Source organism: Tachysurus vachellii, chromosome 8 (genome assembly GCF_030014155.1).
Source record: "Tachysurus vachellii isolate PV-2020 chromosome 8, HZAU_Pvac_v1, whole genome shotgun sequence".
NCBI classification, from domain to species: domain Eukaryota; kingdom Metazoa; phylum Chordata; class Actinopteri; order Siluriformes; family Bagridae; genus Tachysurus; species Tachysurus vachellii.
The window spans coordinates 11,509,813-11,536,705 of NC_083467.1; the positions used below are offsets into that span (position 1 = coordinate 11,509,813).

Below are 26,893 nucleotides of genomic sequence, written 5' to 3' on the forward strand. Positions count from 1 at the left end.
TGACAAGTCCAATTCCTTCGTAATTCTTTTCTGTCTTAGTGCTTTACTGCATCACAGTCACTTATTTACTCACAGTCACTGTTAATGCTTTGGGCATTATTAACCTTTCCCTTATTAGATTTTATTGACCCACAAATATTGTTGTACACACTATATTGTTATGTGCTTTGTTTCACACTTGGCAATGAGTCACATGTTATTTGGGCATGGCCGTACACAGGGGTTCCCAAATATTTTGAGGAAAATATCTCAAAATTTCTTCAAAATGAGTTTTATGAAACCCCACCGACAATTTTATAATTTAGGAATTGCGTGTTCGATTTCTTCTTGTCTATTTCATCAATATCATCAAGGAAGGAGCAGAGGTAGAGTGGACAAAGAAATTTGTTCATTTTTATTGCTGGGTTCCTATGCTAGTGCAGCATGTCATGATAGAAAAAAAACAATAATATTTTAATTTAAATAATATTGTAGCTTGTTTGAATATGAAACCCTGTAACCCTAGTTTGGGAACCCCTGCTATAACATGTCAATTGTTTTTATTGATGGCAAATCAGGAAATCAGAAACTCTACTTTGGAGTTTATGTTAAGGCTTTGAATTTATTTCTTTGTCGTGACATATTTTATGGTCCTGATGTATCCCACAGGAGATTGCACAGCTATAGCTGGACCCCAAGGGGAGATGGGACCCAAAGGACAACCTGGATTGGAAGGAATACCAGGTAATATTTTACAATACTATAATAAATATCATTTACTGTTAGGTGTGTTACAATATTAATAATCACATTGTTACCCTTTATAAAGACTTGGTCAGATGAATGTCTTTTTTTTTCTAGGACCTCCTGGTCTAAAAGGATTTCCAGGAGATAAAGGCATTATAGGAACTAAAGGAGTCCAAGGAGACCAGGGCACTGGAGGCCCACCTGGTAAAATAGGTGAGCTGAATATACAAGGGTTTTGACCTTACATACACTCAGCCATTCAGGTTGCTTTTAAAAAAAATTACTATGTATACAACTTTTTTCTGCCTTCCTTTGTTGATCTAATAGTTTCTTTACAGGCTTTACTGGACCTCGTGGAGACCTAGGCACTCCTGGACCAAAAGGTCTCAAAGGTTTTTCTGGTATTCCGGGGATGCCAGGACTTGATGGTGATTTTGGAGAAAAGGGTCCTAATGGTGAAGCTCTAGGAGCATCTCCTGGACCCCCAGGTGAACCAGGGCCACCAGGACATCAGGGGATAAAAGGTTCTCTTGGAAATCCTGGCACAAGTGGATACCCAGGTGAGAAATACTCTGTAAGAATGAGCTTATCTTTTTGATGTTAGTGTTTTCTCTGGCCTTCTACTTTCTAGCTTGGGTTTTGTGAACATATACTGTATATAAAACTGTAAATTTTAACTGTGGTACATTATAGGCATGGAGGGAATGCCTGGGATGATTGGATTCAAAGGTGAATCAGGTCCCCCAGGATTAGAAGGAGAAACAGGAAGGCCTGGACCAGCAGGACTATATGGTTTCCCTGGGAAGGCTGGTTACTCAGGACCCCCTGGACCTGCAGGCCAAACTGGGCTACCAGGTAAATTAGCAATATAATCTGAATCTCTACCTCCTTAGAGAGCTACCTGACCTGTCAATACCATTGGAGAACAGAACAGTCTGTTCATGACAGTGATATAATCTTTTCACTGTTCATCAAAGGGCCTAGGGGAGGAACAGGCAATCGAGGAGATGGTGGTCCCCCAGGGACCATTGGAGTGAAGGGTGTTAAAGGTGAACCAGGAAGTGATTCTGGGCAAGGAGATTACGGCTCACGGGGGGATACAGGAGACCCCGGACATGTTGGGCGGGTTGGTGTTCCTGGACTTAAAGGTCAGAACATGTTCACATTACAAATATCAAAAGTCAAACATATGGCAAATCGTATGTGCAGAATAAGGTGCAAATGGCAAATGTTATTTGTCCATGATGCAAAATTTCACATGATAAAACATGACAGTTCCTCTTTTGGTATTTAAACATTGTCACAAAAAAGCACAAATATAAATTTACCATCCAGGTCTTTATATTAAGCCTCAGTTGATGTAAAAGGATGTTGGCATGTATTGTTTTAAATTGTTTCTCCCATAGCTGAGTCGTTCCTCTAAATGAAATTATTGGACACAACTAAGGTCTGATTTAAGTTTCTGCAACATAGTACTTATGAGCATGTCCGGGTTTTATGCATGGACAAACACAAGTGTCCATTTTGCTCTTTTTTGTTTGTCCACTAGAGGACAGTGTCACATAAACTAAACTAAGATGTACAGAAAAGGGAAAGCAAAAAAGCCATCTCTAAGCTAAAAACAGAAGGCAATATAATAATAACTTTGTTTTAATGAAAAAAAAAAGATTCCTTACATTGTTAATTATAATCCATGTAAAATTTAAGTGAAAGCATTTCTGAAATGTTTTCATGCATCTATATTAAGCAGATCAAACACAACAATCACTTTAATATTACATTTATATTGTTTACTCTTGACATTTATTTGGGAGAATATTACAAACCCAGACACACCTCCCAGCTAATCAGTCAGCTTTTTCCTGAAGCCCGGCTAATAGACGAGCAAGACAAGATAGCTTCTCAAGGGAAAGCCCATGAGTTTCAGTGTGGCTTCAAACATTATATAAACCAGTCTCTGCATCATGACACAGACTCACAAACATGCTTACACACATCATATTAATCAACCCTTAAACTAACTTTATCTTTCACTACCAATTTTACAGCATGTGTTTATGGACAAGAAGGACATTATTGTGTTTCATTTAAAGATCAGAATTCACCTTATGGCTAGTTAAACGCTCTACAGATGAGTGACATGTAAAGGACAATCAAAAATAAAATATTTTAATAAGGTTTAAGGTCACCACAAACTACCATAACAGCTTAAATATACATTCCACACATACACATTTCTACACACTACACAACTGTGCTAGATGAATGAACAGCATCCAGTATATTCCTTTCCATGTACAGTAGCTGTGATCATTAAAAATGTCACATCTGCACCAACTCCAGCTCACATGACCCTTAACAAAGTTTGTTGTTTAGATATTTATCAGAATTTCTCTTGTGCATTCCAGGTGTAAAAGGCCCTCAGGGCATGGCAGGTTTCCCAGGTAGTTTAGGAAGTCCTGGTCCAAAGGGCCTTCAAGGACTGAAAGGGCCAGAAGGAATGCCAGGCCTACAAGGAGATAAAGGAGGCATGGGCCAATATGGGCAAAAAGGTTCTTATTTTCTCTTATAATAATGAAGACACGCACTTCAGATTGTTTTCTTTGATTCTGTCTTGGAGGTGAATTTTTTTTCCTGTGTATAATCTCTTTCTATTAGGTGAAAGAGGAGTTATGGGCCCTGCAGGTAAAATGTCTGTCATAGAAATGACACATATGAAAGAGGTTATGAAAGGTGAAAAAGGAGACGATGGACATGCAGGAAATCCAGGTTTCACTGGGCCCCGAGGTAAGTACTCTTATCTTATTTGTTCTGTGTATGGAAGTAAAAAGTGATATTACATTTTTAATTAAAAAATCATTTTAAAAGACAATAAATGTCTAATTTTGAAATTGAAAGAGCATTGCATTCATGATACTGAAATATATAACGTATTCAAGTTCAAGCGTACATATTAAAGCGTATATTTAAAAAAAAATTTAAAGGAAATAAAAAGGTAATAAAAGTTAAAGATCTATATTATCTATAGTATCTAAATGTTACTATATCGACAGAAATTGTTATAGTATATGAAATTGAAACTGTTGTAGAATTTCTTTAGCCAAAGTCTCTGGGAAAGTTTTTGTCATTGAATAAATAAATCCTTAAATGTGTGTAATATAAAATTGTTTAATCAGTTTGAAGCTGTTGTTATAGTGGGTTCACAAAGCTCATCTGTTAACAGTGTCTCTGTACACTGTGGAGTATTGTCACTTTTGTCTGTTGGTAGACATTTGTGGGCTACATATTTCTTTCACAAAATTAATAAAACTAAAATAAAATAACTGTACAAAATTTGATGTTTCGAATGAATCATAACTCAAATTCATGTTAAAATGTATTTGATCATTATCCACATTCACTCTTCTACCCTCTAGGCAACAAAGGACTGCCAGGGATTCCAGGAGAAGAGGGGCATCATGGATTACCTGGGGATCCCAGCAATATAAAAGGTCAGCAAGGACTGCCTGGAGCTCAGGGACTTCCTGGGCAGAAAGGAATGCCAGGCCTTAGAGGATCCCCAGGAATTCCAGGTTTTTTTGGACCCAGTGGCAATAGGGTAATTCTTTACTTCATCATTTACTGATTTAAATATGTACATGTTTAGATTTGTTTTTTTCTATAGGTTGTTTGTGGTATTGAGATTGTTTGTAGTCAATACTAACTTCAATATCCTAGGGAGAGAAAGGAACACCTGGTGCTTATGGAGCAAAAGGAGAGCTTGGAATCAAGGGCGTAAAAGGTAATATTGTAATGTTAAATATTCTTTTGTACTTTTATAATCTTAAATCAAAGACTGATGTATGGTACAATAACAAAAGCTCATGTAACCAAAACGTTTATTGAAATCTCTGACCAGCACCTCACATCTACAGATTATTGCTAAGTGAGAATGTTCTGCTTCAGGTAACCAGGGTGACGTTATCGATCTCCCAGGACCTCCAGGCCCCAGAGGGGAAACTGGACTGCCTGGACCATTAGGTGATGCAATAAAATATCTAGTTATTTCCTAGAAAAAATGGTTTCTAATCAATAACAGGTGTGGGATGATACTGGGGATGTTTTATTCACATGCATTGTACCTTTGCAGGTCACAAGGGTTTCCTAGGTCAGACTGGAGTAAGAGGAAGTCCTGGTTTTGATGGTATTAATGGAACCAAAGGGACTCAAGGTGAACCTGGAGGAGAAGGGCCACCAGGTAAGAGAACTCATTTATAATGAGTAACTGTGCCTAAAAAGTTATTGTTTTTTGTTTTCTTCAGTGTTCGCGCACATATGGTTGAAATGACAATTAAAGCTTCTTGACTTGACTTGACTTGACTTGACACACAAAGAAATTATGCACAAGTGGATCTCTTATTTTCTGTTATCAGGTGCTGATGGCCTAAAAGGCTTTCCAGGAATCCAGGGCTCTAAGGGCTGGCCAGGAGCACCAGGAGAGGCAGGGACCTCTGGTAAACTAGGACATCCAGGACAAATAGGTATGTTTAATCTAATAGTGGGATGTTACCTAAATGTGGAATCAATCATTTTATCATTACTTTAAAAATGCATTATTGTGAGACAAGTTATTTCAGGTTATCACTTTATTTTTTATAAAATTCTAATGTATTAGAACACGCATATTCATTTAAACCTCATTTAAATTCACTATTTTAAATTATTAGAGCTGTGCTGTTATAGAAAATAAAACTGCATTGCAGTATAAAAAGTGAAAAAAGTGTATAGATAATGTTATCAACTGGTCATCATGTGCTATATAGTAGTGGGCATAATGTTGCATGTTCTACAGGAAAGGAGATACAGTAGATGAGAGATATCTGATATGATAAAAAGGAAACATTTCTCTTTTAAATCATATAGTAAGGCTTTTAGAAGTATTAAGTATCAGCATCTACATTGAAAAATGTTCACCCACCGATGAGAACAAGAATTACACTGCTTCTAATTTTTAATATTTGAAAAAAAAAAATCACTTTGACCCACAGTGAGGGCACTAACTATGGGGTGAAATGTGACGATAAAGTTTTTTTTTCTTTTCAGGTTTTCCTGGCTTTGTTGGGATTCCAGGGTTGCATGGCCTTAAAGGTCAAAAAGGCCTTCCAGGTGTTGCAGGTAGTTACCTAAAAGTAATCTTATAATTACTGATGCATCAAAAATTATTTTTTTTGTCAGTGAACACAGCCAAATGTCAGGAAATGCTGAAGACTGAGGCCTACTCTCTTGGTCTTCCCCCATTCTGTGTTAAACAGAAAGGCAAACTAACCAAGTGCAAATAGGAGTTTATATTTACAGACCTGGGGACATAGCACCCCCATATAAAAGTTGTTATTGTATGAGTAACACTTTACCAAACTAGACTGGTGACAATCATGTTATTGACGAGCACACACTTACTAAATTCAGTAAAAAAGGAAATTAAAAAAAAAAGTACTGTCTATCATATAATGTATTCTAGCCTTAATCATAAGAATTTGTTAGCCAGTTTATTTTATGACCATAATGTATATGCTTCTTAGGTCTTGACAATTGGGGGATACCAGGTGAGGATGGAGAAAAAGGTGAAATAGGAGATCCAGGTATTCCTAACACAGAGACTGGGGTCCCTGGAGCTTACGGACTTAAAGGTTCAACAGGAGATCCAGGTGGGTCATCATATAGCACATATATACAATCTCTGATTTTCTTCAATAATTTGAAAGCTAAAATGTCAACGCTTAAAATGATGCCTTTTCATAGGGGATCATGGTGAACCAGGCCCTCCAGGATATCAAGGACCACCAGGAGCACCAGGAATTCCTGGCAGAAAAGGTGGATCAGGGGACAAAGGGCTTCCTGGTCAGAAAGGCTTTCCAGGTAAAGTGCTTAATATATTGGTTCACAATAATAGGACCAAGTGACCTACAGTATTAGCACATATTTTACATATTTTAAGGCTCGTAACATTATCAGCATTATGATGGTGCATAGTCTGTTGTGGTGCGATCAGCCTTTCTAAACCTCTTTGTTTGTTTGTTTAGGCTTTCCCGGAGCCACAGGTTTTCCAGGTTTTCCATCTCCATCTGGAGTTAAAGGAGTTCGCGGTACTGAAGGGGAGGTCGGAACCTCAGGACCAAGAGGTCCACAAGGGGACATAGGAGACAAAGGATTTCCTGGACAGCTTGGTGTGTCAGGAGAAAAAGGTATGGCCCCAAATACTAGAAATTCAATGTGCCTTGTTACCCTTTGCTCATAATTTAAGATTTTTTTCTTAAGATTGTGCTTTAAATAGTATTATGTTATTAGTATTGTATGAAATCCATTGTTTGCTCCTGAAGACATTCGAGAACTAGATTAGAACTAGGTTTTATCTGTGCCTGATCTTAAAAAAATGGGTTTCAGGAAATAAGGGAGCCATGGGAATGATGGGTGTCCCAGGATCACGTGGTGTACAAGGTGATAGAGGACTTACTGGATCTAAAGGGGATACCGGGCCACCAGGTATGTAAATATTATCCTTATTTCTTAATTTTAAATTAGAAAATGTATATTAGCCAAATTCCCTGTAATTATCAAATGTTTGTTTGTATATAAAAAAAATAACTCAGACACTATGTATCACCTCCTTCAGGCCCACCTGGCACCCCTGGTGCCAGAGGACTCCCTCCAGTTTCTGTGAAGATACAAGGGGAGAGAGGACCCCCTGGTCCTCTTGGTCCACATGGACCACAGGGACCGAGAGGAAATGTTGGTACTCAAGGACCCCCTGGGGATCCAGGTAAATGAAATTAAATAACAAATCAATATATTTGACAATTTATTACATTAAGGAATAAGCATTTACTATAATATCATTCTTGTCCAAGGTCCTGTGGGACCACAGGGGCAAAAGGGAATGCCAGGGCTGCCTGGAATATCAGGAAATCCAGGTGTCCGTGGGGATGTCGGGCCAATGGGACACCAGGGCCTCCTGGGCCTAGAAGGTAAAGCTCACAGAATTCTGAGTTAAGTTGATGAGTCAACAGGTGAAAGTGGCACGTCAGCAATATGTCCTGGATGATTTTAGTATAATTAAGTAATATCTTACTTCTTGAAAAGCAAGATTATAATAAGTACAATGCACAATGCTGTTGCTGTAGAACAGTGATTTTAGCACAATGTTTGAACATGGCAAAAAAAGCTGTAATGAACAAATGGAAAAAATTCTAAATGACTAAATGTGGTCAATATAAGTTTCTCTATGTAAATGAAAAAAATTTTCACATTTCAGGAAACCGAGGCCGTCCCGGTACTTCTGGTCCCGCCGGTATGCCTGGACGCAGTGTCAGTGTTGGCTACCTGCTAGTAAAGCATAGTCAGTCTGATCATACTCCAATGTGCCCTGTGGGAATGTCCAAGCTGTGGGATGGCTTCAGCTTGCTTTACTTTGAAGGGCAGGAGAAAGCTCATAATCAGGACCTTGGTACGTAAATAAGACTTAATCGATATACCAGAAGATTAAGACTAAATCTCTGTTTGCGAACAGTCTTGGATCCATTTTTGGTATATACTTCCAACCACATTCGGGTTCTTTAAGAACAATTTCTACTGTCTTATCCAGGTCTGGCAGGCTCTTGTCTCCCTCGTTTCAACACCATGCCATTCCTGTATTGCAACCCTGGTGACATATGCTACTACGCTAGTCGTAATGACAAGTCCTATTGGCTTTCTACAACTGCTCCCATTCCCATGATGCCTGTGGAAGAGTCAGATATAAAGCCTTATATCAGCCGATGTTCAGTATGTGAGGCTCCATCTGTGGCTATAGCTGTGCACAGTCAGGATATAACTATCCCACAATGCCCTGCAGGCTGGAGAAGTTTATGGATTGGCTATTCTTTCCTCATGGTGAGTTTATTCTTATTGTTACATGTTATACTGTAATTCCAAACAAATTGGTTGTACACAATATAAATACATGTAAAATAAAATAACAATTTGACATTCATATTATTAATAATTTGTAATGGCCTGTATCATCATGTGCACCAGGTCCAATAATTTTAGAAGTTTAATGTAAATGCAGAAATGCATAACGAGGGAGCATAAGCTCGGGAGTGCTGGCTTGGGAAAAAAAGAGCTTAAACTTTGTCTATTCTACACAGCATACGGCAGCTGGAGATGAAGGAGGTGGTCAATCTCTGGTGTCTCCAGGCTCGTGTCTTGAGGATTTCCGCACCACTCCTTTCATTGAGTGTAATGGAGCTAAGGGTACATGTCACTACTTCGCTAACAAGTATAGTTTCTGGCTGACGTCCATTGACCAGAGCTTTCACAATTCCCCTGAGTCAGAGACTCTGAAGGCTGGACAGCTACTCTCCCGTATCAGTCGATGCCAAGTCTGCATGAAGAACCTGTGACTTGTATAAACTTTAACTTGGGGGTTTGGCCATTTTGACATTTTTGTGTGCAGTCCATTACAGAATGCCAAGGTAACCTGTAAAGGTCACCTAGAGATCATAGTAACCTTTAAGTCCATAAACCAAACAGGATTGCTGAAATAAAGCTTTTTAACAGCTCCTAATCACATAAATTATATACTGCATACTTTTACAACATCGTGGATGACGCTCAGATTTTATTACTATGTACCCCTCCTTGTGTGCCTAATGACTGAAGAGATGTACATGTAAATGTGTTGAGGAGAGAGGTCAAACAAGCATCAGATTTTTTATCTTTACTCATGTTACATTTGAAATGGTGCTTTTCCTAACTTATTACCTCACTCATCAGCATGATTTGTATAACTGATATTACCAAGAACATCATACAGCAGAACCAAAGACACCCATATTAATGCACTGCTTCCCTTGTATTCCTTTATGTATGACACTTCCTGTAGCTATTAGAATGTCTCAGTGTGACTTACACAACAGCAAAATGCATTACACTATAAACTATATGTCTTGTGTTGGAACGGTCTGAGTAACACCTCAAATAAAGTGTTGCTTGACGTATGTTTTTTTTAATCATGATTTTTTCCATCAGGTAATGAACTCTGTTTTACTAACACTGTTCTGCATCTTTTCTTTTTTGTTTTGTGTGGAAATATTTGCACTTAAAATACAGTATGTTGTCATTTTCATTATACTAAGCTTGTACAGCTGAGTAGAAGCATGTCGCTTTTTACATTAGTACAAGCACAGAGAGCTGTCTTTGCTGACCACAAGCTACAGTTTTGCATAGTGGAGTTCAGATCATCATGTCTTGCTGAATGAGGATTATAATTCATTTGTTTTCTATTCTGTTACGTAGACTGCACTGATTTACATAAGGATAATTGTCCAAATATTTAATTCTCTTTCTTGCACAACAAAGACATAAATAAACAGTATGTTTACCCTAATAATTCCTTCTTAAAATCTGACATTTAATGATTAATAGGCTGGATTCATCAGGTGAATGACCACATTTGTACTTTGCTCAGCCATGCCTACTATGTGCCTTCTCAGATTTATATGTCTAGATTATAGCCTTACCTGACAGTTTAAGGAGATTAAACATTAGGTTGTTGAATTGAACATTTACAAGTTAACAGTGTTGTGTGGAATATGTTTCTGGACCATGCTCTGATTGATTGTGACTGTTAGCATTACTGAACAAGAGCAAATTAAATTCTTCTGTTACATGTTTGAAGTGTTTGGTGATTTGTTTGCACATCCAAACATATCCAGGACATGATTGTTTATGATTATTGTCTATTACAGATGACTAAGAATGTTTTGTTGCATTTTGGGTTCTAATCATAGCTACTGCTATTTGTGTAAAGAATTTGTTAAAGATAAGAAAAAGCAAATATTCAACACCAAAGTTGCCTGACAGTGACATCAACTGGGAACATTTTTTTTCTTTTATTGCAAACCTATTACCCATAACAAAATGTAAAAAGAAAAACATAATGAATATTATTAAGAGTATCTTTAAGAGGCAGAGTGGTGCAGCAGTTAGCACTGTTACAGTTCCATGGTCCAATCCCAAACTCAGGTTACTATCTGTATAGAGATTCTCATGTTCTTCTCATATCCTTTTCATGTCTGTTTATGTTTTTGAAGGTTAAGTGAAATAGGCTTTCAGTAGGTCAAATAGCTCTTATTAGCTCTGCTGGTATTGCCAATAGGTCTGAATGAGTATGTGAATGTTCATACACACCTACTGGCAATAGGTGCTGAATCTCAGTGGTTAAGATGTTGGCTTACTATTCTGAAAATGGTGAGTTTGAATCTCAGGGCCACCAAGCTCCTACTCCTGGGTTCCTAAGAAAGGCCATTAACCCCCAATTGCTCAGCTGTATAAATGAGATAAAGATAAACTTCTCTGGATAAAGGCATTTGCCAAATGGCATAAATGTAAATGAATGTGTCCCGAGACGCACTGGCATCCTGATAAGTGTGTAAGTCTGCCTTATCCAGTTTTCCTTGGATATATTCCAAATCCTCTCAGTAGTATTATTACTATAGGTGAAAGACACTATTTGGAACGCAAAAGTACTATATGTGGACAACTGAAATTCCCATCCATATGTGGCCCTTTTCTAATCTGGTGCCACAAAGTTGGATGCACACTACTGTATGGATAAACAAAGGGACCCTTAAACCTGTTGATAATGCCCCATGCACAAAGTGAGGTTCATAAGGATTTAGAAAAAAATTAAGCATCCTGTACAGAGCCCTGAACTCAGCCCCTCTGAACACTTAAAACAGAGACTGCAATGTAGGCCTCCTAGATCTCAGTGCCTGATCTCATTAATGCTCTTGCAACAGAATGAACAAATCCCCAAAACCACATTGCAAAATATAGCAAAAAGCCTTCCCACAAGAGTGTTGGCTAGTGTATCACCAAAGGTGGATGACAAACTCTGGAACAGATGGTCAACAAGCACATATGATTGTAATAGTTTAGTGTCCAATCTTTGGTCTTAATCACAAATGTATCACTAAAGGAAAGAACACTAAAGATGGTAAAATGAAGATTATCATGCTAACATATCATTTGTATAGTTTATTTTTCAATTGAATACAATTCATACTTGATATTTTTTCCACATTTGTCATGAGATGGCTTCATTGAAAAAATAGTGATAAACGGAAGCACAAGAATCACAGCGCAACATAAAAAAATTAAAAGTCACCACAGCAGCACAAATTTAAAATACTGTTTAAGAGTTGTTGTCTTCATATCGATTTGAGCTTGAGTAGTAGTTGTTTTTGTTAAATAACAATTCTCAACATTGATCATTTACAAATGACTTGATTTCTTGAAATGTGGACTTCCTTTCTAACAGAAAAGGTTACCAGAGTTTAAACAAGTTTCTGTGCCTTCATTGTATTAGGGAGTAAATCCGCATTCCCGATCTTGACGCTCTTCTTAGGTACAGCAGCCAGATTTATTCCTCTTGCCTGTGCTGGGTGCTTCCAGGTCAACAGTGGAGCTCTCGCCCTCATTCCGCTTCTTCAGGATCGAGGGCACCACCAAGTCAAACATATTTTCAAACAGCATATCCACATTGTAGCCAGTTTTAGCACTGGTCTCAAAGCACATGCTTTCTGCAGGCAGACAGGCCTTCTCGTCCAGCCCTTTGTAACGTAGCACACGTGCATACAGAGCCATGGCATCTTCTCTGTTCACCTGTTTGCGCTGCAGAGAGGAGGAAGAAAGAGAAATGCGTATAGGCTTGTTCTCCTCCTCTCCGTCTGAATTTAAATCCTGGGCATGAGAGTCAGTCAGGTCAGCTTTGTTGCCTACTATGGCAAAGATGCAGTCAGTGTTGGCAGTATCAGTTAAGGATAGGAATCGGTCCTCCAGCTCTTCGTAACTTTGCCAGCTGGTCATGTCATAGGTGAGGATGACTGCAGCTGCACCACGACAGTACATAGAACCCAGACCGTGGAACTGTTCCCGACCTAGAACGCAATTAAATCAGGGTATAGTGTCAGCACACAGTACAGATAGATTAATTACATGATGAATTAATAAATATGATATAATGTTTAAAACAGTGGCGGAGACTGCTGGTTACGGAAATGTGCTGTGGTCTTCAGCCCCTCAAGTCACAACAACAGCATGCAGCTGTGCTTGCCTGAGGATGTGATACTGGGTTTTGTTCTTCATTCTCGATCAGATTTTGCAAATATGTGATGTACAGATTACTGTAAGCATACTGAACATGAAAGCATTCTCAATCATGAGAGAATACAAATATGAAAAGAAAGGCATATGCCAGAAATTAAGAAATGTAACTGCAGTGAAATCTGCTATTAATAACTACTGTTCTAGCTGGTGATTCCAAATTTCTGCTTTTTTGTCTTTGTCTAATTACACTTTGTGTCAAAAAAAAGCATTGCTATATTTTAAATAAAACATATATGCAAAATATTTTATATAGTACTAAAAAATTAAGAAATAATGCAACATATTTTAAGTCTGTGAATATGTTTAATCATTAGTAGCAGTGAAAGTGGCACTATTCTTGGAATATAAAAAAGTAAAGTGAAGAGTCACTACTGTTTACTGTAAGATAACAAGCCCTCAGTGTGTATAGCTTATCACACGCAGCACATGATTTGGCTTGATGAACCTAATTTGTGGAACTTTGGGTCAGCTGTCAACAGCAAGGAAACTTAATCTAGAGGAAGTGATCTAAGTTTGCGGGCATATGGTCATTAATGAGTAAAGATATAAATGAGCTGAAATCAGAATTTAAATTATAACCCTGAAAACAACAAATAAATCTATAAAGCCTAAAAATGTGTGGGGAAAAAGGAGTAATTACAATAAGATCCTGTGACAAATTGTTCACCTTCTTACTGGAACAGTCTGCTATGCCTGCTCTATAATAGGAAACTAAGAGACCTCATGATGTCTCATGCGAAGCCCATGCTGACTCAAACGCTTTGGTTTAGCTGTGTGCGGTTTCTACACTGTATAGACTGTTTAAGTGATGAGACTTTATAACTTGGATCGTATGACTTATCTTTCGCTGGTACAGTATGGCAGAAAAACAAGAGGTGTTCAATAATCGCCAAAATACAGAACACAGTATGCACTCATTTCTGATGAAAGAACGCATGCTTGAACCTGTGGCTGAGACACAAACACTTTTACTTACTAATTCACAAGGGTTAAGAGACACAAATGTTTATTTTTTTTCTTCTAATGTTATTCTGTAGGTTACAGTCTTGAATCCCCTCAGGGCACAAACAGGTTGTATGGTGCAAAAGACATCAGTAACCTGGCACACTAAATTACTGTGGAAAAAACTGAAAGCATTACTTTTATCCTTACGTACTATTTATGATTTGGGATTAGTTTATGCACGTATGTTATTTGAATAAAACTATTATGGTTGCTGTTTTTTTCAACATTATTATTATCATTATTATTGTTATTATTATTATTATTATTATTATTATTATTATTATTATTATTATTATTATATTAGCCAGACTCAAATTTGAGGAACAGTTATAAGAATAGCTTAAGCTTCGGATGGCCTATTTTATTTAAGCTACCCTGATTTTATAAAATATAAATATACTTATGTAGGTTATCAGAGATCAATGGAAAACAATAGATAAAATGGCTCACAAGTGCCGTAAAAAGGCTATAAAAGAACACCATTAAAACCTTTATTAGTAGTCAAATAAATACTTGGTGCACAGGATTTGCTTGACACTGTTTTAAATTTGCTTATGAACTGATCACTGAATCAACTTCACTGATCACTGAAGGAACAAGATAGTGACGCTGGGAGGGATACCTGTTCACACACACACACACACACACACACACACACACACACACACACACACACACACATATATATACAAAAACAAACACACACCTATACACACACAGTTCTGAGTCACTCACTGGCATGTTTTTGAGGAACCCCACTAAGACACAGGGACAACATGCACTGAACATATATTCAGTACACAGCTGAATATTAGCTGTGTTAATTGTTTGAATTGATGTTTATTCGTTTAGCACAATATCAGCCACACTTTTAAGTGGGGAAAGGAGATAAATAAACTAGACGTTTGTAGATATGAGTGAATGAAGCCTGATCTCCTACCTGCTGTGTCCCATATGGAGATATTATAGGGTCCCCACTGCTTGAGAAAGAAAGCCCCTCCGACTGTGCTCACTGTGTCCTTAAACCTCCTCTCGGTGTATCTATGGAGTAAAGACGTTTTCCCCACATTCATGTCACCCAGCAACACGATTTTCACGTCAGGTTTTTTCAGCTTCTTCGTGGGTTCGGCCATGTTCAGAAACTCTTCTAACACCACGTCATGTTTAAGTGTTTAAACACTAATGACAGCACAAAACAAACAAAAAGCTCAAACTGACTGAAGTTTTTTTCTCATGTGACATGGTTCAGATTTTACTCCCTAATACATGAATACGTGCGTAAGTTAACGGTCATAAAGCTGAACACAAGACACAAGGCGGACACAAGAATAGTGAAAACTTCTAACGATCATGTTTAGGAAGTTGATGTTCAAGTGTTTAATGCTCACAACGCAGGAAATACCTCCGATGGGGCGGGGCTTCACATATTGGGCGGGGCTACACATATGGAACAGGGATTCACAAATGGGGCGGGGCTTCACATATGGGGCGGGGCTGTACAGATGGGGTGGGGCATGATAATGTGTGTATATAAAAACTTATATACAATAAGCATATACAAACGTACTTTTTTTCTTTTCTCCGTTTTATTACAACTGAAACTGCAAAATGCGCTACAGATAAAATAAGTTAGGGGTTAAATGGATCACTTCCGTGTGTTCAATCAGAATCCAGCCTGGGATTTTTTTTTCCTACATTTTGATTGGATGTTAGTCTGACGTAATACAATACGGCGCAGGAGCAAAATCCAGGATCTTAAACACGTGAACACACGCCGAAGTGAAAGCTCCATGCAGCTTAAACGTGTATTCACCAGTTTTGCTGCGTCGCTACACAGTTGGTCCGTTGGTAAGACCAGAGTTCATCACTGGCGGTGTTGTTTTTAAAAGCTGTGAGATCCGAATGCATGGAAGTAAAGTTGCTCCTCCGTGTCATAAGTGTAGCTTTCTGTTGTGCAGTAACTCTTCTGCATGAGAAAGGTAAAAAACTGCAGAAAAGTCTTTCTTCACTAAGGCCATGAATCATACATGACGAATTAAACTTAAAAAATATGTATATTCATATTATCCTATGCAGACTCTTGTTTTGTCGTGCGGAATGTGTGCACTACTAAATGACGTGGTACGCAAAATATCCGACGCTGTCTTGTTGTGGCTACAGAGAGGAGGAGCTCGGATTAAGTTTTCATTTAATCCTCTCTGTAACATAACGGTAACCCGGTTGTAATTAGCGCCTTTTTATGGCTCGTTTTCACTGAATGCGGTTTACTAACAACGCAATTCCACCCGGAATAATGGCATACACGAAGAAAAGTAAGAAAAAAAAGGTTAGCTAGATAAGTAGCTAGATTTTGTGTAACGTCGGCTAGCTAGCTGGCGAGCTGAACGCTTAGCTAGTTTACAGTAAACAAACCCGGGTTATTACAGTAAACAAACCCGGGTTATTCCCGTCACCACTCGACCATGTTAGTGAATCCCACCCGAGGATATCACTGGTCAGACGCGGAGACCAGAGCACTGCTGACTATTTGGGGTGAACACGACGTGCAAACGGCGCTGGACGGGAACTTCCGAAACAGTCACGTTTACCGCGATGTAGCTGGTCGTTTGGGGGACATGGGATACGATCGGACCCCGGATCAATGCCGGGTGCGAGTTAAGAGCCTGAAAAGACAATACTTCCAGGCGAAAAAGGCCTCGAAGAAAAACGGCCACTATGCGAAGATCTTCAGGTTTTATAAAGACATGGAGAGAATCCTGAGCACCAGGTCGTCAGCAGGGTTGGATGCTCATGATTTAGACGGCGTTGGTGCTGAAGGTGACGAGACCCTGGACGGCACTGAAGAAGATGGAGAGAGTTTGGACCAGCCGCACGAATCTGACGTGGACGGTGCAGGAGAATGTTCAAACATGGAATACCCTGTAAAGATAGAGTACCCACCTTACCCCATCCCAGTGACCGTGAGCAGCTGCAGTAGTAAGTCCTCATCTCTTCACTTTCCAGCTTGCAATACATTGAACGTGTGGCAACAATGGCTTGTTCGTTCACCTTCTCGATTCTACGTTGTTACAGATGTACCGGATATTCCATCAAGGCAGGTCGAAGAGCAGACCGCCACCGTGCCGTCCTCTGCAGGAAGCAGGCGGCACAAAAAGCGGTTTGCGAACCTGTCGCTGGAGAAACTTATGGAGAAGTTCCTGGAACAGAGTTTGGAGTCAGAGGAGAACTTCTATAGACTCGAGGAGCAGCGGCTCCAAGCTGAGGATATTCGCAGGGAGACGGAACACACAAGAGAGATGCACATGTTGCAGATGCTGGGACAGATGTTTGCTGGTCTCACCACACCCACGGCCACATCGTCGTCTGCCCCTCAGTCTACTCAGAACTCAAAGAGCGGCCCGTCTGTAACTCATGCACGTCCATTTCGTGGCAGCCACAGCCATCAAACCCATCATGTTGATTACGACACGCCAAGTCCGCCAGCTGCTCCAGGTCTGCCCAGGACTGACGTCATTCACTACTGACCTAATGCTGTCTGGTCTTAGTTAGCCACATTGGATTGCTTAATCAGCTTAATATATATTTAGCTTTTTTTGTTTGTTTCTGGTTTGAGTGGCATTCAGAGATGGAGAGAACTGCGCTTCCAAAATCCACATATCCCTTCACGTTAGGAATTACTTGCATGTATTTGCAAGTAATCATGTCAGATATCAAACAAAAAGTATTTTTCTTTTTAGCATAGTGCTAAGGAATTGGATAGAAGGATTCATTTGGATTGTTGTGGTTTTTTCTTTAGTTATAGAGCGAACATTTTCCCTGGGAGGGGTCGCACACAGGACCATGGACATCCTGCCACTGGTTAAAAATACCATTCCTCCGCTGACGTCTAAAAAGCACAAGGGTCAAGATGGCCGCATAGGAGTCATCGGAGGATGTCAAGAGTAAGTAACCTTTGCATTATAATGAGCGACAAAGTTAAATGTGCATCAGATTCTTTTTTTTTTAACCCATCAGTAATTCTCTTCTGTTTCATTAGGTACACTGGAGCACCTTACTTTGCTGCCATTTCTGCACTGAAAATAGTACGTAGTGATGCCTAAGGAAATATAATGCCTAAGGAAATATATTCACAAAATACTTTAATCTAGACTCGTATGTATGTGTCATTGTCATCATATGTTGTTTTTTCCCTGTTAGGGTGCTGATCTTTCCCACGTGTTCTGCACCAAAGATGCCGCCACTGTGATTAAATCTTATAGCCCTGAGCTCATTGTTCATCCTGTTTTGTGAGTCCATTAATCTAATCATCTACTCTGGTTATTATATCTACATTCACTAGCGATTAAAGTGCTCTTCTCTCTCATGTTAACTTACAGAGACAGTCCCAATGCTGTGCAGGAAATAGAGAAATGGCTGCCGAGGCTCCATAGTTTGGTGGTGGGTCCTGGCTTGGGAAGAGAGGACAGACTTCTTAATAACGCAAAGGTAAGAGAAAACATTCAGTTTTACTTACCTGTTTACATGCGAAAGCTGTTTACTGCATAATATCTAATGACACTTTTGTAGGAGGTTATTGAAAAGTCCAAATCAAGAGGAATTCCAATAGTCATTGATGCAGTAAGTAGAAAGATTTTCTGCCTGTTTAAATTAGAAATGTACGAAACAGGAATGACAGATAAAAGTGTCTTTTTTTTTTTTTATGTGTTTTGCCTCCAGGATGGACTTTGGCTAGTTTCCAAAGATCCATCAGTCATTCAGGGTTATCAAAGAGGAATCCTAACGCCCAATTTCATGGAGTTCAGTCGTCTCTATGAGGCAATGGTGAGGGATGTGTTTAGAAATAATGTGAAGAAATAATGTGAAGAAATAATGATAATTTTGATAATCAACATGGTTTTCTTTGCCCCTGATCATTCAGTCTTTCCAGGCTTTCATGATTTCATGATCACAGAATTGAGCACAGAATCAAGCAAACTCTTTGGCATTGAGGGTATTTTAAAATCTTCCAAAATTCATGTAGATTTTCTACACATTTGTTCCAAGACACTCGGCTAAAGCCCTCTCCGGCTCGCATGTGTGGAACATGAGTACAGGAAGTCCTTGCATGTGTGTCTACACCGGTAAGCGTTTAAAAGCTGTCAGAGTTGTCAATTCAACGATCACAAAAAAACCTAAAATCCTGGAGGGACTGATCATTATTATTATTTTAGACATTAATACAGACTAAACAATGAAATAACGTTACAAAATGTTTATAAAACATGAACTGGGCTTGACATATTTGACTACAGCACCATCAGCCCCTGGACAGCACCGACCTCAGGCTCACTGCCCAGCAGTTGAGCATCGCACTGGGTAATGTGACCCTGGTTCTTAAAGGGGAAGAGGACATCATCACTGACGGCAGCCAGGGTCAGTTCATTAATACCCTTCCATTTCTTCTTTAGTGTGCACTGTTTTTAAAAAATGCAGTTGATTATTTTTGTTGCTATGGCCTCCAGTGATAAGCTGCAGTCAGGAGGGAAGTGGGCGTCGCTGTGGAGGACAGGGAGATCTGCTGTCTGGCTCTCTAGGAGTCTTCTCTCATTGGGCTTTCAGTTCATCGCTAAATGCAACTGAAGGGTAAGTTTGCCATTTAATCATCATCTGGATCTCGCGCTCTGTCTCTCTCTCTCTCGTGCACACACACCGACACACGTTAGTGATTTTACACACGTGTTTGTTTCTCCTAGTATTAATCCTACACTGGTGGCTGCTTTCGGTGCTGCCTCGCTGACCAGGCAGTGTAACAATCAAGCCTTTCTCAAGTACGGCCGTGCCACCACCACCTCTGACATGATCCAGGAGATCTGCGCTGCCTTCAAGAAGCTGTTTGAAACCTGAACTTCTTTGTAAGCATTCTAAGCTTTCAGCTTCTTCCCAGCTCGGTGCAACCACGTCTGAAGAACGGTTCAAATGCACAGTTAAAAACATAGTGTTTTGTTCTTCCTACGGGTTAGTTTGTCTAAAAAATTTTTTTAGTGTCCTCCACTGTACACATCTTCCTCTCCTGCTCAAAACAGCTCCTGTAACTGAGCTACACGGCAACACATTTGCTTTTTTATGTGAACAGATGACAGTGAGATTTACCCCAAACGTTGCTAGTTAGTCGACCTCATGTACTAGAAATCTGTGGCAAGACTAAAAGCAGATGGTGCACTTAACAGTCAATGACACAATCTATCCTAAACATAATTGTATCACAGAACTGTTGAATTCTATAATCTGATTGTTCAGAAGGTGTTGATTGGTTTTCTATAACAGCAGCTCTTACAATACAATGCTCTTACTCTCTTCTAATACAATAGCTTTTCTATAGTAAATTGCACAGGATCTTGTGTGCTGGATGTTCCACACAAATGTGTTTTTAATCTTTTTTTTTTAAGGTGTCTAATTGTTTACTTGTGATTAGAGACACAGGAAAGCCTTTGCATCAGAGGATGTCTATAAAATGTCTTCTCTAAAATGTCATCTTAATTTCAGCAAAGAGTGAAAAAGAAACGCTGATGAGGGATTGACTGCTTATAGCTGCTATAAGCAATAAGAGCAACTGATTTATTTTCCCAACATTAAACATGTCTGAGCATAAAGTATGGCATGTCCTCTTTTATATAAATAAGCTAAGCGTGTGGGTTTTTTTAAAAAAATATTTATTTAATTTTATTTTTTTGCTTTGGTAAAAGAAATAAAACACTGGCTGGTTTTGGAAGATAATTGGGCACTGATTATATTTCTTCATTTTTATTCCTTAGTTAGTATTTAAAACTGCTCCTCTATTCAAATGACCTTTTTATAGATAGCAAGTCTCTAATCCCCTGGCAAGTCTTTCATTCCTCCAGATCTTTCTTTCCTAACAGAGAAATGTTGACATAAGCTACCAAAGAAGATGGTTGCTTTGTATAAATTACAGTTTATAACAAACCCCATGTACACCATATACACAGGTGACATACCCAGTATCTTTCAGTGATGATGGTGCGCTGTGATGATATTTTAATAGGTGTGTGTGTGTGTGTGGGGGGGGGGGGGGTTGTTTCGAGAGAGTCATAAAGTTTTAGTACTGGCACATTTTGTGCTACAGCCCTTGTTGTGGTAGAAGTACATCACTGACCTGATTAAACAGATATCAAATATTTTATTATTATTATTTTATACATATATTATTTTGTCCTTTGTTTTGCTGTAGGTTTGTTTTTTTCCACCCACTTGGCTTATTCGTTTTACAGGTGCCATAAATGGATAAACCATTTGTATGTAAGACCTTTAATTCCTCCCATTGCCCTCGCGCAGTGTCTGTGTAGATCCTGATATATTTTATTAATAGATTGAAGTTTCAAATGACTGAACATCAAAACAATAGCAGTGGTAATATGTTGCTTCATTCCAAGAATTTACATGCGGTCTGTGTTAGACATTTATCAGATGCACTTCTTTTGAACCATTTGGCTTTTTTATTTATTACACACACAAAAAAACCCAACACAAGTACAGAAAAATCACTTTCCGTGACTTCCTCAATGGCTCACGCCGTTCAGTCTTCAGGTTCGATAACATCCCCAATATCTCACCACACGAGTAGTGTATGAATTTTGTTTCTAATAAAGTCTCTGAACTCAATTAATGTGTGTGTTTTCATCTTGAGTATCCACGTTTACACGTGTTCAAATGTTTCATATGTGTGGGAAAAGTATTGAATCTCACTGTGCACTTTCAAACTGCACCAGCAGTTCCTTGTAGTGTTAATAAAAGCTCTGCACCTGATATTATACCCCACTATTCATTGGTGCTGATGAAGGTATCTCAGGGCTTTTTGTGACCATGAGTATGATCAAGTGGATCTCAAAGATGAATTAATGTGCTGTGCTGAAAACGATGAAGAAAATAAAAGCAAAGTCATTTCTGGTCTCTTTACATATTAGGAATATCATTTTGTTCTTTGTAATAATTCAATAATTCAGTAATGTGCTTTGTCAAAGTGACCTATATTGTACTTTTGATAAAGTACAAGTGTGTACGTAGTGGGTGTAAAGTACTGAGGAACGTAGCAACTAGGGGCATATTTGCAGTCTAAATATATACAATACTTTATATTGAAATATTTTTACCACAGAAATAAAGCTGACTATATATAAAAAAAAAAAACACATGAACGTCTAAGTTGGTGTATATTTCAATTCAATTCAAATTTATTTGTATAGAGCTTTTAACAAGTGATATTGTCCCAGAGCAGCTTTACAAAACATAAACATAGAACAAAAGGTTATTATAAAGAATAATATAGATTAATATTATTATTATATTATATATTATAATATAATACAAAATTCAAGATTAATATTAGATATATAAAAGTGTTTGTATTTATCCCCAATAAGCGTATATATGCGGGTGTTTTTTTTGTTTGTTTGTTTGTTTTTTTGCCAATGAGGGGACTTTTATTATGACAAATGCGACATCCGTTGGGGTCCTTTGGAAATCCCTTATGAGTCGCTGTATTTTTTCAGCCAAATTCAGGTGGCTAACGTGAGTTATTTCTACCGTAGATGCTATCAAAAAGGACGTGGAAATTTAGAAATTGTTCATTTAGTTTATATATGAGAGAAAGTTTGACATTAGAATGAATGGAACAGCATATTCAAACTTTGATAATCAAGAACATGTCCTGAAATTAGGCGAAACTTTCGAGAAACAGCCAAAAAGTGCTTTCCATACGGTTCGATGTAAGTGTCACCTTCTTATATATACAAACCTGAACCATTACGCAGCAAACTGTTTGTTTTTGTATTTTTTTAATTCCAAAAACTGCCACCGTATGTGACTTTCCATGGAACAAAAAATACAGGCATTTTATTAGGCAGCTATTAATGTAAACTACCTGCTGAGTGTTGACTTCGTTTAGCATTGAGTATTAATTAAATCCGAACATCTACATCTTATGGTCCTATGGCTTCGAGGTGACTCTGTGAACTCTTGTGTTTATATTCAGTACTAAAAAAAATGTTTGAAAATTCATTAAAAAAAGCTGCCTCGTGTGAGATGATATAGCTGCGCCCTCTGGTGGTCACAGCCTGTTACTGAGCCTTTTCAGTAGACTAATTTGCATATTTGCTTGTTACATGGCAAACAATTTATAACTCAAACACAAGCAGGGCTTGATCAGTGAAAACAGTTATTGTGATTACTGTTATTGTGAACAGTGAACAGTGATTGCCAGGCCTGGGATGATTGATCCTGTTTAGGAATAAGGACTAATAATTAACAATAAGGGAAATGCCAAAACAAACATATTAATAATCAAAACAAAGCAGTGTTGAATTTTGTAATTTGTCTTCTTTTAGTTTATTTTTTAATCCTGTATGTACCCTCCTAATGATCGATGCAGTTTGACAACCCTTTGACAGACGTGACACACCGTCACTGCAAACCTGCTCTAACATGCTCCTATAAACCCTGGGAAATACAGTCATTAATTGTTGACATGTAAGGGAGACGTATCACAAGCCTAGCGACTGTTTTTATTTTTGGAATGTAAGCTTGTGCAAACACAGCTAAATCGGGCTTGTCACTGGTGGCGAGTTGACCTGCTCTGTTCTTTTCACAGCGACTGTGTTGTGAGCTGCAAAAAAAAAGTTGTAAATGTTTGACTAGGCTTTTTTTCCACCAGATTTAGCAACACACTTGCTAAGTTGCCAACACTGAGCATAGCATTGACATTCCATCTTTGATACGTGACTCAAATGGCTTTGGTTTTATGTCCCTGTTCTTTTGTACCTACAGATGACTTCAAACCAGCATCCATAGACACTACATGTGAGGGGGACCTGGAAGTTGGAAAGGGAGAACAAGTCACTATAACATTACCTAACTTGGAGGTAGGACAAATAAACACGGCGTCTTGTGTTAACACATCCGACTGATCAGATTTAACGAACATCTCATTCACCACAAATTGAAGGAATATTAATAAACTTCTTATAACTCTTATTATTCTTTCTATCCAATCCCACAGGGATCCACTGCTCCAGTTACAGTGTTTAAAGGATCCAAAAGGCCTTATACAAAGGAGTGCATTCTTATTGTAAACCATGACACAGGGGAATATCGCTTGGAGAAACTCAACAGCAATATTTCTGTTAAAAAGACAAGGTATGTATGTCTCACTGTAACACCCAGTACTACAGTAATGAAATGTTCTGTCTCTCAGTGCGGTTTTGCCTCTGATTACATCTTTCTGTTTGAATATAGAGCGGAAGGCAGCAGTAAGATCCAGTCTCGTCTGGAGCAACAGACCTCTAGGCTCAGTCAGCAAATAAAAAGTGGCAATGGAGGGAAAGCCTCAAACAACTCCAAGAACTCCCCTGCTAAAGAAAAGCTGTCTCCTACTTCCCCCATGGATGACATTGAGAGAGGTAAACTGCATCAGATTTATATCGTACAGAATGCAGACCCTGAAGGAATCTTTTGGGAGCTGAGACTAGCTACAGGACGAAGCAAGAATGTCATCAAGAGGCGCAATTTTCATCGATTTCTTATTTTAAGATATTTCTCTCTTCTGATCATTAAACTGCTGACACGGGTTATTTAAAATATTCTCTATATCTCCTACTGTGTCTAATACATTGTTCAGGGTTCATGGCACTTAAAACACTGCTGCTTCACAACAATACATAACCTCTTAATAATGTCTTTATATAGCCTTTTTTTGCCATGTAGTGATAGTCGACTACAGAGAATTTAATATAACTGGACCTTCACAAATTTTAGTTCAATACCCCAATCTCTAGCATCTCATTAACACCACGAGTCTGCTGTATCTTAAAAATAAGGGACTGGCTAGTGTTTGGATTCCATCTCAAGTGTATACTGTATTCTGTTATATATGCACATACTTTTTTAGAATTAATGGCTGAGGCACGTGTGATGGATCAGATGAGCAGTGGTGACAGCTCCTCAGACTCTCAAAGCTCCTCATCTAGCAGTGAGGACAGCTCAAGCAGCAGCGATTCTGAGGAGGAAACTCGGCCTTCGTCAGGCAAATCTCACACAGCGCCTGCATCCACCCACAGCATGCCCATCCTCACCACTCAGGAGCGCTCGGAGGAGGGGGGTGGACACCACATGAACACACTTGGCAAGTATTCCTATTTGTTTACACCTGACCATCACACTCGTGTGCTTTTTGAACATCACCTCCCAGCTTCAGTTCCCCTTTGCTGTTATAATAGCCTACTTTGATCACCATGTGGATAAAAAATTTCACTCAGCCCAATAAAGTGGTCCACTAATCAATTTAAAAAAAAAGTCTTGCAAAAAGCTGATAAAGCCAGACCCAAGCTGGAGACAAATTATATTAATCATGAAGATCACTGCTGTGAGTCGATATTTACTAAATAACATGATGAAATTTTAATCGAACTGTCCAGCAATTAATAGAATTACAGTTCTAAAATAATGATGTCGGTAAAGACGTTATCAACATTATACATTTATATAGAAATGTACTGAGAATTGATAATTGGATCAACAAGTGCAGATATGAGAGGAAACCTCGCAGGGTCAATAGTGCATGCTAAGAAGTTTATACGATTATCTTCGTATATACACTTACCCCAACATCTGTACGCCTGCTCATTCATGCATAACAAAGAGAGAAACGAAAGTGATCTGTAGAAAGTGATTGTAGAAACTGCTGTCAATCTCTTGGGATTTTCATTCACATGGTCTAGAGTTTACACAGAATAGATAAGAAAAACATCCAGCGAGGTCAAATAGGAGAGAAGTCAAAGGAGAATGGAAAGACTTGGTCAAGCTGAGAGGATGGCTATGGGATCCACTCTTTGGATCAGTGATAAACAGAAAAACAGAAACATCTCAGAAAGCACAACATGTCAAAGCTTAAGTTGGATTGACTGCAACAGCAGAGAATCACATTCACTTGTCAACTGAGAACAGGAATCAGAGGCTAGAGTGAGGAGTTGAAAAATGGAAAAGAGCAAGGTGATGTGTTTTCAGCTGTTAAAATGTTATATATGATACACGCAGAAATTCCATTCATTTCCAGGTTGAAAACCTATAACTCATAACACAGCTGTTGGTTCAGATACTGACTTGTTAATTCTTTATATTTCGATGCAGAAAACGATCTTCAGCTGAGTGAATCTGGCAGTGAGAGTGATTATGATTGAGAGCTGAAGGCCTAAAGCACACTCCTTGTTGTGGAACCGACAGATGGGGTTATCAGGACCTGCCCACTCACTAACACTGTGATATGGGGATTTTTAATTATCTCTCAAACTTTAATTCTTAAACATTTTCTTTCTTCATAACAGCAGTATTTTGTCGACACCAGACATGATGTTGACAGGTTAAAAGCTGTGAAAGTTTTCATATGAGTTGAATTATTTATTTTGTTAAATGCAAATGTGTAGAATCTAGTGTTTTTTTTTTTTTTTTTTTTTTTTTTTTTTTTTTTAAAAGAAACACAATTATTTCCACTCTCAAAGTGTGTATGGGTGCCAAAGGTGTGAGAGAATATTTGTTTAGTTTTAGTGAAATGTCTGAGGCTGTTTTGTTTCAGCCCCAGATACCAGAGCAACATATAATTTGTGGTCTTATGATCATTTGGAATTTATGTTATTCAGTGTACATTACAATCTGTAATAATTACAATCTAATATTCAGCAGTTATTGCTTAGAGCCTGCAATACTTGAATGTGTCGGTTGTAATCAGATCGTCTAAGAAGGACGCTTAAAGCAGTTTCAGTGCTGTAACCTATTGATAGGAGATGCTTTTGATGGAAAAATAAAGCCAGCTGCTTATTATATAATTATAGAGTTTAATGTTATATTCTAATTAATGTTTGCTGCTTTCCACCACATTTACCAATACCATGCTTTGGTTTCTTATCTGTGATGACGCGACATACAGAGAGGTCAA

The 26,893-nt window shown here is 38.5% G+C and overlaps 4 protein-coding genes across 7 annotated transcripts in view; 3 read left to right on the forward strand and 1 right to left on the reverse strand.

The window, feature by feature from the left end:
• col4a2 (collagen, type IV, alpha 2) overlaps nucleotides 1-10,413 on the forward strand; it is a 60,570-nt gene extending 50,157 nt beyond the window's left edge. Inside the window, exons 27-48 of the mRNA XM_060876253.1 lie at nucleotides 649-723; nucleotides 841-939; nucleotides 1,065-1,286; nucleotides 1,420-1,581; nucleotides 1,704-1,874; nucleotides 3,135-3,278; nucleotides 3,385-3,513; nucleotides 4,143-4,324; nucleotides 4,444-4,507; nucleotides 4,672-4,746; nucleotides 4,856-4,963; nucleotides 5,139-5,246; nucleotides 5,809-5,880; nucleotides 6,285-6,410; nucleotides 6,505-6,621; nucleotides 6,786-6,947; nucleotides 7,147-7,245; nucleotides 7,376-7,522; nucleotides 7,611-7,727; nucleotides 8,015-8,206; nucleotides 8,345-8,631; nucleotides 8,889-10,413. Of these exons, the coding sequence (XP_060732236.1) occupies nucleotides 649-723; nucleotides 841-939; nucleotides 1,065-1,286; nucleotides 1,420-1,581; nucleotides 1,704-1,874; nucleotides 3,135-3,278; nucleotides 3,385-3,513; nucleotides 4,143-4,324; nucleotides 4,444-4,507; nucleotides 4,672-4,746; nucleotides 4,856-4,963; nucleotides 5,139-5,246; nucleotides 5,809-5,880; nucleotides 6,285-6,410; nucleotides 6,505-6,621; nucleotides 6,786-6,947; nucleotides 7,147-7,245; nucleotides 7,376-7,522; nucleotides 7,611-7,727; nucleotides 8,015-8,206; nucleotides 8,345-8,631; nucleotides 8,889-9,143 (3,113 nt within the window). The 3' untranslated portion in view covers nucleotides 9,144-10,413. The remainder of the gene's footprint in view (nucleotides 1-648; nucleotides 724-840; nucleotides 940-1,064; nucleotides 1,287-1,419; nucleotides 1,582-1,703; nucleotides 1,875-3,134; nucleotides 3,279-3,384; nucleotides 3,514-4,142; nucleotides 4,325-4,443; nucleotides 4,508-4,671; nucleotides 4,747-4,855; nucleotides 4,964-5,138; nucleotides 5,247-5,808; nucleotides 5,881-6,284; nucleotides 6,411-6,504; nucleotides 6,622-6,785; nucleotides 6,948-7,146; nucleotides 7,246-7,375; nucleotides 7,523-7,610; nucleotides 7,728-8,014; nucleotides 8,207-8,344; nucleotides 8,632-8,888) is intronic.
• A 1,354-nt stretch (nucleotides 10,414-11,767) lies between these two features.
• Nucleotides 11,768-15,291, reverse strand: LOC132850099 (ras-related protein Rab-20-like). The gene is made up of 2 exons (XM_060876255.1): nucleotides 14,858-15,291; nucleotides 11,768-12,683 (listed from the first exon to the last, which is right to left on the reverse strand). Exons 1-2 carry the CDS (start codon nucleotides 15,048-15,050, stop codon nucleotides 12,148-12,150), a joined length of 729 nt encoding a protein of 242 aa, XP_060732238.1. The 5' UTR covers nucleotides 15,051-15,291; the 3' UTR covers nucleotides 11,768-12,147.
• Nucleotides 15,292-15,606: 315 nt separating this feature from the next.
• naxd (NAD(P)HX dehydratase) lies at nucleotides 15,607-20,546 on the forward strand. Of its 4 annotated transcripts, XM_060876256.1 has the most exons (11): nucleotides 15,945-16,893; nucleotides 16,990-17,409; nucleotides 17,714-17,858; nucleotides 17,954-17,999; nucleotides 18,115-18,203; nucleotides 18,294-18,402; nucleotides 18,484-18,534; nucleotides 18,634-18,738; nucleotides 19,209-19,329; nucleotides 19,419-19,539; nucleotides 19,650-20,546. In XM_060876256.1, the coding sequence occupies exons 1-11, from the start codon at nucleotides 16,380-16,382 to the stop codon at nucleotides 19,798-19,800; spliced, it is 1,872 nt and encodes a 623-aa protein (XP_060732239.1). In that variant the 5' UTR covers nucleotides 15,945-16,379; the 3' UTR covers nucleotides 19,801-20,546. The 4 variants fall into 4 exon arrangements, with proteins under 4 accessions (XP_060732241.1, XP_060732240.1, XP_060732239.1 ...); XM_060876258.1 differs by lacking the exons at nucleotides 15,945-16,893; nucleotides 16,990-17,409 and adding an exon at nucleotides 15,607-15,765; XM_060876257.1 differs by lacking the exons at nucleotides 15,945-16,893; nucleotides 16,990-17,409 and adding an exon at nucleotides 15,757-15,896.
• A 1,867-nt stretch (nucleotides 20,547-22,413) lies between these two features.
• eaf2 (ELL associated factor 2) lies at nucleotides 22,414-26,426 on the forward strand. The gene is made up of 6 exons (XM_060876260.1): nucleotides 22,414-22,676; nucleotides 23,734-23,828; nucleotides 23,966-24,102; nucleotides 24,202-24,365; nucleotides 24,854-25,087; nucleotides 26,092-26,426. Exons 1-6 carry the CDS (start codon nucleotides 22,574-22,576, stop codon nucleotides 26,139-26,141), a joined length of 783 nt encoding a protein of 260 aa, XP_060732243.1. The 5' UTR covers nucleotides 22,414-22,573; the 3' UTR covers nucleotides 26,142-26,426.
• Nucleotides 26,427-26,893: the final 467 nt, after the last annotated feature.